Source organism: Panonychus citri, unplaced genomic scaffold (genome assembly GCF_014898815.1).
Source record: "Panonychus citri isolate SS breed McGregor unplaced genomic scaffold, ASM1489881v1 Contig00125, whole genome shotgun sequence".
Taxonomy (NCBI): domain Eukaryota; kingdom Metazoa; phylum Arthropoda; class Arachnida; order Trombidiformes; family Tetranychidae; genus Panonychus; species Panonychus citri.
The window spans coordinates 615970-628126 of record NW_026515530.1 but is presented as its reverse complement, the minus strand read 5'-3'; the positions used below and the strand labels follow the sequence as shown (position 1 = coordinate 628126).

General features: G+C 33.1%; 2 protein-coding genes and 1 long non-coding RNA gene across 3 annotated transcripts; all 3 read left to right on the top strand.

The window, feature by feature from the left end:
* Positions 1–5: 5 nt before the first annotated feature.
* LOC128390692 (uncharacterized) lies at positions 6–1383 on the top strand. The gene is made up of 2 exons (XR_008325667.1): positions 6–317; positions 1110–1383. It is a non-coding gene; the product is annotated as an uncharacterized LOC128390692 (long non-coding RNA).
* A 568-nt stretch (positions 1384–1951) lies between these two features.
* Positions 1952–3756, top strand: LOC128390689 (thioredoxin-2-like). Its single transcript, XM_053350445.1, has 4 exons — positions 1952–2166; positions 2364–2448; positions 2595–2759; positions 3113–3756. Exons 2-4 carry the CDS (start codon positions 2425–2427, stop codon positions 3239–3241), a joined length of 318 nt encoding a protein of 105 aa, XP_053206420.1. The 5' UTR covers positions 1952–2166; positions 2364–2424; the 3' UTR covers positions 3242–3756.
* A 1745-nt stretch (positions 3757–5501) lies between these two features.
* On the top strand, positions 5502–11830 carry LOC128390670 (chitin synthase chs-2-like). Its single transcript, XM_053350424.1, has 6 exons — positions 5502–6369; positions 6541–6964; positions 7063–8407; positions 8488–8750; positions 8841–11088; positions 11162–11830. Exons 1-6 carry the CDS (start codon positions 6305–6307, stop codon positions 11485–11487), a joined length of 4671 nt encoding a protein of 1556 aa, XP_053206399.1. The 5' UTR covers positions 5502–6304; the 3' UTR covers positions 11488–11830.
* The last annotated feature ends 327 nt before the right edge of the window (positions 11831–12157 follow it).

The following is a 12157-nucleotide window of genomic DNA, read 5'->3' as shown; positions in this document are numbered from 1 at the left end:
TCTTCCAATATTTTGGTTATTCGTTGTTACAATTTTATCTGATTGAATTGGATTTACACTCTCACCATTAAATTAGTAGTTTGATTGATTATTAACTGTTAATCTTTCAATTGAAACTATTTTGTCTAACCTGATAAAAGATTGTGATTTTCAAGGTTTCTTATTAACAACTTGGTTTTCAATTTACCGTCTCTTTTTGTAACAATTAACTCATTAACTTTTTTCAATAACTTGAATGTTTATTGGAAAAAATTACTTTTGTAATACTTATTGAATGTGTATTGATTTGGATACAAAGAAAATCAATGCTAAGTGAGGTACAATAAATTAATCGATTGACAAATTGAAAACATCATTGTATTGGAATAAATATCAAAGGTAATTGGATCAAATTATTGGTACTCATTCTTGTCTAACTTGGAGCCTCAATCTTACCACCACGACCGATGTTAAGACTTGTACCCGATGCAAACCAGTGAGAGCGAAAGGTGATGCAAGTGACCATTAATTGAGATCACTCGTAAGCCTCGCGACAGCTTCATCGGCAACGTACAACTGAACTTTTTACAAGAAAAAAACACAGATTATTTGCTAATCAATGTGATTTTAAGGTCGCAATGTCCCATTTGACACGACTCTCCAAATAGCTACAGTCCAATCCAATAGTATTCCAGAGTAGACAAAAGAGATTGAAAAGTAAACGGACTCGCGAAAATTGTGACCTGAGAGATTCGCCGCTTGTTTTCTCTTTCTTTTTAATATAATCACATTTCGCTCATAAACCTTGACCCTAGTGGTTTAGATTAGACTCTTTTATGAAATGACCTTCGAACGAGTCATTTCATTGATGACCTAAATGACTTTGGTCTTCCAACATGCCGATTGAGTATCAATCAAACTCATACCGATCAAGTTTCAAGTCTCCAGAACTCATAGTTACCGATAGAATGTCAAAAAACATCGACGAAAATAACTGACAATAAGTTAACATAAAGTTTTCAATTTTCTCTTTTGTAACAATTAACTCACTTTTTTTTGCATAACTTATCCTTAAATGTTTAATTGAATGTGTATTGATTTGGATACAAAGAAAATCAATGTTAAGTGAGATTAATTGTATCAATCAATAAATTGAAAACATAATCATTGTATTGGAATAGACAAAACTACGAATTGATCTCTCTCTTTTTCCCAACTAATCACCATGTTGACATAATGAATGTTTTTCATTTAGATAATAATAATACTAAATTGACCTCAATTGAGAAAATTGTAATTCCGCAATTAAATGAATCATAAATTGTAAATCCATAAAATAACAATCGGGTTAAAATAACCCAAAGAAACCCAAGAGGAATCAATAAACAACCAATATAACAAAAACGATCAACTTTCCCTAATTGAATCTTAAGATAATTGAAGTGAACAAATTTAAATTGAGTTTATAACAGTACAATTAATCAACTCATCAAGTACAAGTTGATCAAATTGTTAGCAAAAATCCTCAATGAGAAGGATAATTAAAACGGATAATGAGAATTGAACAATCATGGATATCTAATGGTAGATAATTACGATGACGATGGTTAATGACAATTCATAGATATCAAAGGTGATTAATCAACAATAGACAGAAAAAAAGTTAATCATTTTGATGAGTAAATACAGTTGATTGAAAAAAAAAACGGAAAACGATCAATTTTAATCACGCAATCAAAATGGTAGAGAAAAAGATGAAATCAAAAGTAAACAAGATCCATAAAAGGGTTTCTGTCGACAGAGATAAAAGAAAGAGAAGAAAATTGTAGACAGAGAAAAGAGAAAACAAAAGAATTTTTTTTCCTTGATTATACTTGTTTGTTTATCTTTTGTTAACCAATCAATATTCTTTAATAGGTTAATTAGTGTTGATCATTTTGAAATTTTTCTCTTTTCTCAACTGTAGTTAGGGTGTGACTCTCTCTCTCTCTCTCTCTCTTTCTCTTTTTCTCTTCTCTTTCTAGTTTATCTCTCGTTGAGAAAAGAAAGAGATTCATTTTCTATTTTTTTCTCTTCTTTTCTCTCTTTAAAACCTCTAAGAACAGGTTGGTTTGTCTTTCTACTGATTCTTCACACCCAAGAGTAAGGAACTTGTATTACCTTCACTAGGATAATTTAATTCTCCAGGTAAGTTGTCTCACACTTAATTTGTTAATTGTTGTCTCTTTGTGATTCTCTTGGTACAATTAATCACAACCACCTCCTCTTTTACTCACATAATCAACTGTTATCACCTGAATTCTATTCTACATAATTGTTTCAATTTCTCTATTCAGTTAACAGTTTTTTCTTTTTTTTTCTTTTTTCTTTTGTATTTGCATTAGTTACTTTTACTCTGTTTTCTCAATCTACTCGGACTATTCAATTATCTGTTACTAAATTGAAATGGCTCTTCACATTACAGGAAAGGTAAGTTTCAAAATCTATTCTTTGATTGATTGATTGTTTTTGTCAATCAATCGCTGTCTTGTTGTATTGTTGTTAATCTAATGGGTTCTTCTTTTTTTTTCTTCTTTTATTTGGATCAATTTTTTGATTGATTTCTTTTTAATTAGGCTAATTTGGATGAGGCGATCAAAAATGCTGGGGCTAAATTGGTTGTCATTGATTTTTTCGCAACTTGGTGTGGACCTTGTCGTAACATCTCACCAGTTATCGACAAAATGGCCGCCGAGTCAGACAAAGTGACATTCATCAAGATCGATGTTGATGAAAATGAGGTAATTGTAACCTTCTAATCTCGACCTGTCTATTAATCCTAATCATCAGTGTTTCTTTTTTGTGTTACAATTCATTTGAATTTGTGTATCTCATCAACCACTTGTTCACATGTCAATGTGTCTATGGTACTTAATTTGTCTGTCAACCTTTAATTAAACGTTGAAGGTCAAATTAAGTACAGAGACTTTGGATGCTTATCAATTTTGATTGTATCTACACTCTTTTGGATAATATATTTCCCTTCTCTATGCATGCACCTTTCATTATGATGTAACTTGAAAAACCGGATTAATTTAAATCTTTTTAATCAATTACCAAGTGATTTAATACAATATCTTAATCCTTCATCCAGGCCATCGCAGAGGAATACAATGTCACTGTTATGCCAACCTTTGTCTTTTTGAAGGATGGTAAACGCGTTTTCGATATGTCAGGAGCCAATGAAGCCAATCTCAAAGCTGCCATTGAAAAACACCAATAATTATCCAATATAATCGAAAACCTCTTGATATAAATGTTAATGGTTGTGGTTATTAAACCAGTCTTAAAAACTGTTATTCAGTTTTATCCCATTTATGTAACTTAAATTTCCAATAAGCTTTTTTGTATTGTTCCCCAGCTCCCGCAATCTTTAGGGTTTGGTATTTCGTATGATACTTTCGTTAAAATCTCATAATTTGTTCAAAAATCTTAAGGATTTGATGGTATTAGCCTGACTTGAGTTCAAGGAGGACCCGTTGACAATATTCAAATTCAAATTCATATATTAGTTTCTTTTTCCACTTATTTTGTCCAAAAACAACGGACATCCCTGTTTTGTGCTGCTGGTTTCAGTTTCCATGATTGTTTCGTCCAAATTTCTCAACATTGATGCAAAGTCAGAATCCTGTAAATGGTAAACAATTAGTTTCTCCTACACTTGTAAAGTAGCCTTACCAATAAGTCCCGTTAGCTAAACAAAATGAAAAGACAAAAATAAAAGCCACAATCAATTGATATGCTAACATAAATGTAACTAAATATTACTACAAAAAGTGATTGTTACATAATCTTAAATGTCAATTTTTCAAATTGAATTCGTGACCCTGATAATCACCATGATTTCCGATTGTCTGAATCGTTTTTTTCAATCATTGTTTTCTCTTCGTGGTGATTAATGTTCATCATGATCCACACACACACACACAATCAAAAGTTAATCCAGTTTTAAGATTAATGGAATAACATTCACTATCATGAAGATATATTGATGTTATGGATCATGAAACTGGTTTAATGATAAACAATTAACTGAATAACTTGAATTCCAAAACTATTGAACCAATAATATTAATCTGATGAAAGAAGCTTGAAAATTACAATCAACAGGTTGATTGTTATTGTTATTAACTGAAACGAGGCAATTAGATGAAACTGATTGTTGTCTATGGATTAATTTTCCACAATGATGACAACAATTAACTCAATTGCAAGTGTTTAGATGATTTAATTGATTTTAATATTAATCAGGAAGTTACAGTTTCGGTTTGAGTTGTTTTTTTTTGTCATCAACAATTAGCTGATTAGTTGGCAATCATTGTCACAAACCTATTGATTGTGGATATTTTTGCTAATTTAAAGCGAAAATTTTATTCATGATTAGTTAATTGTTGTAACTATGATTACGAAAAAAGTTGATTTAATTGTGAAAAAAAATTAATCTCTTAATGAACCAGAACTAACTGTTGAAATGATTAAAGGAAGATATTGATTGTTGATTGTTGATTGTTCAGTCAATCATTTAATAACCTGATTCACTATGATTAACTTTTAAATAGTGACAAAAATATTTAATTGTTATTGTAATAGTTAACTAATCATGTTGACAATTTGTTAATTTAACCAAATTAACCGATAATCATTACTATTGATGATTGGTTTTATATTTAAATGTTTTAATTAATTATAATCATTTTTTGGTTAACAATAATTGATTGAATCATTTCCGTCACCAAGATAATTAACCTTGATTAACTTTAATGATGATTAATCATATCTATTAACACCTTAATTGTCAAAGGATGTGAGTTAATTGTGATTAGTGAAAACAATTGAGAGTAACAAAAAAAAAGGTAACAATTGAAACAAATTATTGAACAATAATCGTAATCATAATCATTATGGAATCACAATCAACAATAAATCAAATTACGATCAAGATTAATTAAAGAAAATGTCCTTGATTAACTCAGAATTAAAATCAACAATCAACAAGATTAAAAACTTTTCCCCTGAAGGTAAATCGATGTTGACAAAAATCTTCACTCCTTTTAGCCGAAAGGAGTTAATTATGATTAACAATTTAATTACAATCAATGGCGAAACAAAAACTCATGTGAGATTAAATTATCTAAACGATTAAGAGAAACCAAATGGAATCAACTAATTGTATCAATAACAATTAACATTAAAAGTTACGAAAACTTTTCGAAGCCAAAAAAAAAGTAAACAAAACTTTTCTCGTTGGAAAAAGTTAATCATGATAATAGATTAACGATTTTCATGTAAACAATCAAATTAAATTTGATTTAAATAGTTGATTGAATGAAAAAGTTTCTCCTTCATTATTGAGATTAGATCATCAAGAAGGAAATGATTTACTACAATTAACTTAATCAGGTTGGATTGTTGCTCATTTCGTATGATCGGAAAGTTAATTATTATTAAAATGTTTAAACCTCCACCCAAGAAACACTCACTCACTCACACAATCAATTGATAGTAAATGAAAATGGCGACTGATTCAGTTATTTTTTTATTTTCTATTCCAAAAAAACTTTAGGTCATTCGGGTTAAGAAGATGAAGAAAAGGGGGAAAAAAGAAGAGAGATAATGAGAAGGGGAAAAACTGGTTCAGTGAGATTAAGATTTTAAAGTTTTCTGTTTATGTTGAACTTTTTTTCTCGTTTACAAGACAAGTTACAGTTTTTTAATTTCTTTTCATTTTTCTCAATTCTTTTAATTAGTTTTAATCAATTAGTTGAATACCAATGGAATATTTTCGATTACCTTGTGTAAAGTGATTAAGTTAATCGTTTTAACTTTAAAAAGAATAGAAAATTTAGTTTATTCTTTTTTCTTCTTAACCTCATTTTCTTTTCTCTTGGTTTGTTGTTGTTGTTTCTTCTTCTTCTTCTATCTTTTGGTAGAATATAAACAAAAGTGACCTGACTTGTTTTCTTTTTTCTCTCTCTCTCTCTCTCTGTAATTTTGTTCCATTTTAAATATTTTAGAATAGAATAAAATTTGGAGGGAAACATGTGTTTCTCTACACACCGGTAACTATGTTTGCAGTGTTTTCTTCTCGCCAATGGTTTCAACTGATCGGATGAAATGAGAGCCTTTTTTGGATTATCCTGATTCTTTTGGTGTTGTCTTTTTCTTAAGATCTTCTATCTTGTTACGTTTCTCTCTCTCTTCTCTTCTCTTTCTTTCTCTTTCTTTTCGGTGAACGTGAAACATTTTTGAACCCAATTTGACGGGTAACGTGGCAGGTTCACCAAAAATGGCAAATAATAAAATGGCTCATGTGATTGACGATCAGCCTGAATCTACGATTGACCCATACAAGTAAGTCACTTTCTCTTGACTCCTATTTGTATCTCTGGTGGTTCACCTTTGGGAAATTTTCACCATTTCCGTCATTCTATCTATGGAAATTTTTCGAAAGAGAAAATTTTCTTTACTTTTCTTTTATTCGTTTGGGTAAATATTTATTTCTCTCCTTATTTGTCTTACTAGAAGTCCACCTGAACCAGTTAAAGAATGGGATGTGTTTGTAGTGTCTCCGCCGCCTGATGACGATGAGACCTCTAGTTCCGAATGGATCGATGTGATACTTAAATTGTTAAAATTATGCGCTTATTTAATTACCTTTATTGTTGTTCTTGCCTGTTCTGTTTTCTCAAAAGGATTAGTACTTTTTATGACTTCCATTATAAGACCAAATCGTACTGGTCTAATCATCTGTAGCCATGGAATACCGAGTTTAGATCGTGATAAAAAGTATGAGGTTGTTCTTAACCTAACCGATCCAGAACGGGTCGCCTGGATTTGGACTCTTATAGCAGTCCTAATTGTCCCAGAGTTAATGACACTTTTTCGTGCTGCCAGGATATGCACATTTAAGTCTATTCGAAGACCAAGTAAATCAGTTTTCTCCCTGGTAAGTTTTCGTCTTCTCTTTTTCGCTTATCCCCGAATTTAGAAAATAATAATAATGATCCCAATTCTTTTTCCTTGAACTTCTTTGAACATTTACAGATTTTCATAGTAGAAACACTTCACACCATAGGTCTTGTTATGCTCGTTTTTGTGATATTACCTTCGCTGGATGTGACCAAGGGCGTAATTCTGACCAACTGTTTCTGTTTTATTCCTGGTTGTTTGAGCTTATTCTCTCGTCATTCGGGTGAACCAGGTCGTGGTTATAAAACTTTACTCGATTTACTTTCCATCGGTGCCCAACTTTCCGGTTTAATACTCTGGTCTTTAGCTGAATCAACAGATAATCCAGTTGCAATTTACATTCCACTTACCTCATTGTTAATCTCAATCGGTTGGTGGGAAAATTACATTGATAAAAAGTCTCCCTTTCGTGTGATACAAAAATTGGCCCAGATTAAGGATAGTTTACAAAAATCTCGTTATTTTATCTATATTTTCATTTCAACTTGGAAAATTGTTCTAATATTTATTGCGACAATTGTTTGCCGACTTTTGGTTGATGGTTCAGCCTTATATTTGTTCACACAGTTTAAATCAGCTTTCACATCTCATAAAATACTCATCATTCGAGATCGTTCAGATCTTTCAAAATCGCTATCTGATACAAATGTTGGAATTGAATCTGAATGGCTTGAGATGCCAGCGTCAACATCAGCACCCATTTGGATGTTAATCTTACAAATAAGTGCCTCTTGGTTTTGCTACGTTTTCGGTAAATTTGCCTGTAAAATTTGTATCCAGAGAATCTCCTTTGCCTCACCATTAATCCTCTCAGTTCCAGTCACTGCCATGGCCTTGGCACAATTTTGTGTCCTAAATTTTGAAAATTCTTGCTCCCTTAACCGATATCTTCCCCGTTATCTGTTTTGGTCCTGCCCAAGTGCCGATACTTTCTTCACTGATGGTGTTTTCTACAATCTTCACGGTATAATTTGGGTCATCATGTATATTAGCCAATTTTGGATCACCTTTCACATATTTAATCCTAAATGTGAACGTTTAGCGACAACCGAGAAACTTTTCGTCTCACCAATGTACTGTGGCCTTATAATTGACACCTCGATGATACTTAATCGACGACGTGATGATAAGGAAGTAATTAAAGCGGGTGATATTGATAAATCCACACGAGATCCTGATACATTACAAGAATCCATTCACTATGAAACAATATCAGAACATCCTGAGGATAAAAAATCAACCGTACAATCAACTGATTACATTACCAAAATTTTGGTATGTGCGACGATGTGGCATGAAACCTCTGAAGAAATGATCCAAATGTTGAAATCAGTTTTTCGTATGGATTTTGATCAATCGGCTCGTCACAAAGCTCAAAAGTATCTTCGTGTTGTCGATCCCGATTATTATGAATTCGAAGGTAATAATATTTTCAAACACTCGAAATGATTATCATTAGCAATTTAATTGAATTTCTCTCTCTCTTTCTTTCTTTCTTAGTTCATATTATTTTCGATGATGCATTTGAATTGTGTGATGAAAATGATGATTATCAAGTTTGCAATCGTTTTGTGAAACAGTTCATCTCCGTTATCGATACGGCGGCAAGTAACATCCATCAATGTGAAATCAGGCTAAAATCGCCGACCAAATATCCAACCCCGTACGGTGGTAGACTCGAATATATTTTACCAGGAGGAAATCGACTTTATATTCACATGAAAGATAAAATGAAGATTCGTCATCGAAAACGTTGGAGTCAGGTAATCAATTCGCACCAATTATGCAAATACATTTATTTTAAATCGCTTATACAGATGATCTAATTTTATATTTCTATCTTTACTAATCAGGTTATGTACATGTACTACCTACTTGGTCATCGATTAATGGAACTACCAATTGATGTTAATCGAAAGGCAACTATGGCCGAGAACACCTACATTCTTACTCTAGATGGAGATATTAATTTCCGTCCGGAAGCCGTTCAACTATTAGTCGATTTAATGAAGAAAAATAAAAATCTCGGCGCAGCCTGTGGTCGAATCCATCCAGTAGGAAGCGGTGTCATGGCCTGGTATCAAAAGTTTGAATACGCGGTTGGTCATTGGCTGCAAAAGGCCACTGAACATATGATTGGTTGTGTACTTTGTAGTCCAGGTTGTTTCTCACTTTTCCGTGCTAAAGCTTTGATGGATGATAATGTGATGAAAAAATATACCACGCCGCCGGTTGAAGCCTTACATTATGTTCAATACGATCAAGGGGAAGATCGTTGGTTGTGTACATTACTCTTACAAAGAGGATATCGAGTTGAATATTCAGCCGCTGCTGATGCTTATACTCATTGTCCTGAAGGTTTTGGTGAGTTTTACACTCAACGTCGTCGATGGGCTCCATCAACCATGGCCAATATTCTTGATCTTCTTGGAGATTACAAACGTACTGTTGCCGTTAATGATCACATCTCATTGTTATATATTGTTTACCAAGGAATGTTAATGGCGGGTACTATTCTTGGTCCTGGAAATATTTTCCTTATGTTGGTCGGAGCCATGGTCGCTGTATTCAGAATTTCCAATTGGGACTCGTTTGTTTTCAACATTGTACCAATTCTGTTATTTATCATCATTTGTTTCACTTGTAAAAATGATATACAAATATTATCCGCTCAGATAATGTCCGCTTGTTATGCTCTATTAATGATGGCCGTGTTTGTCGGTACTGCAATTCAAATGGCCGAAGATGGTGTCACCTCACCTTCAGCAATATTTTTTATCGCACTGTCGGGATCATTCGTGGTGGCGGCATTGCTACATCCTCAAGAATTTCACTGTCTTTATCCATGTTTACTTTATTTCCTTTCGATTCCCTGTATGTATCTACTTTTAATGATCTATTCTCTCATCAATTTGAACGTTGTTACCTGGGGAACTCGTGAGGTACAAACAAAGAAAACGAAAGCCGAATTGGAGGAAGAAAAGAAAGCGGCTGAAGAGATTAAGAAGGGCAACCTGTTGACTTTTCTTAATCTTAACTCAAATGGTAAAGATGAAGATGGTTCAATCGAATTTAGTTTGGCAAATCTTTTCCGTTGTTCTTTCTGTACATACCCTAAGCCGAACGATGAGAAGATTCATTTACTAAAAATTGAACAACATCTCAGTGAAATGACGGAGAAACTTTCAAGCCTCGAGAAATATATTGACCCTTTAACTGGAGTTAAACGAAAAGGTTCATCGATTGGTCGTAATGCTCGATTTTCAGACAATTTATCGACAGTGACGGAAGACGAGGAACATGAAGACGCTGAATCAATCGGTTTAGGTTCTAACAGCGATGATATGTCCATCAAGGATATCGCTGAAGCAGATGAACGCGATGACTTGACTAATCCATATTGGATTGAGGATAAAGATCTAAGAGATGGTGAGACTAAATATCTCGCCGATATTGAGGTCGCTTTTTGGAAGGAAATGATCACCAAGTATCTTTATCCAATCGATCAAGACAAAGAGCATCAGGCTCGAATTGCTGCTGAACTGAAAGAATTAAGAAATCGTGTTGTTTTCACATTCTTTATGTTAAATGCTCTTTTCGTTCTCGTGGTACTTATTCTACAATTAAACAAGGATATTCTTCATGTTGATTGGCCTTACGGTGTCCGTGAGAATATTACATTTGTTCCGGAAACAAATGAGATACGAATCGAGAAAGAATATCTAGAAATGGAACCTATTGGTTTGGTGTTTGTCGGTTTCTTTGGATTAATTTTGGTCATTCAATTGGTCGGTATGCTTTTCCATCGTTTTGGAACATTATCTCACATGTTGGCCTCCGTTAATCTGTTCCAAACAAAACGTGATGACATTTCTGGTGAAGATGATCTGAAACGAAATGCCATTGATATCGCTCGACAATTACAAACACTCAAAGGTTTAAATGACGAGGAGAATTCTGAAGATGCAACTTATGGAATAGCTGGAAGAAAAACTATTCAAAAGCTGGAGAAGCGCGCTAGACAAAAGCCTCGAACTGGAACATTGGACGTTGCCTTCCGACAACGATTCATGAAACTTTCAGCCGCTCAACAAGATGGAAGTAAGTACTTTATTAATGGTCCATTAAATGTTCTGATCAATACTAATTCATGATTATACTCAATTTATTTCAGTTGCAACGCCGATTCTTGGAGGTATCCGTCGTAAGGAAACACTTAAAGCATTAGAACGCCGAAGTAAGGAAGTGATGGGAGCGAAGTCTGATGATCACGGAATGCAAACTCTTGGAATCGCTAATGAATTTATTCGTAATAGAAATAGATCAACATTAGATTCCAAACAACGTCGACCACCAAATCCATATGGAGCCAATGGAATGGTCAATCAAGCCTTCGATTTATCTTCCGACGAGGAAATTGGCCCTTCCAAAGTCGCTCTGTCAACGTATAGAGGAAATTCACGACAAAGTTTCAATGGGAACTTAAGCCATCAACTTTAGATATTTTAATTAATTAATTACAAGAAAGTTGAATTTTTAAATCAACAATTAATTTGCCAATTTTTCCAAGCCAAAAGCCGATCGAATACTCATTTTAATAACCACCACAATATTACATCACCTCAATCAAATTTATCATCATTGATCGGTTAAATTTAGATGTTTATTTTTTTTAACTCTCTCTCTCTCCCTCTCCCTCTTCCTCACTCTCACTCTCTATTTATCTCTCTGTACTTTAAAAGTTTCAATTGTTTCGATGGTTAAAACTATTAATACAATTGCAATTGAATTAAGAGTAAAGAAGATTGAAACAAGGAAACACTTTTCTTCTTCATTTACAATCTATTATTTATTATCCATTATTGTTGATCATTAATCACAATTGTTTGATGATCAAGATCATTGGATTGTCAATCAAGTGTTTCAATGTTTCTCTCGGTTAATGTGTATTATTAGCTTTCTATTAGTTTGACTCTTCATTCAGATAAATTCAAGTTTCTTTCAGAATCACGGAATTGGAATAGACTTTGAGAGCAACCATAAGACGATGATGATGATGATAAAAAATGAGAATGAATTTTAATTAATTACAAGAAAGTGAATGACCATGATGTATTATTATTGTTATTTCTGAACTAAACTCGATTTTCCCAATGATTTTGATTCACCA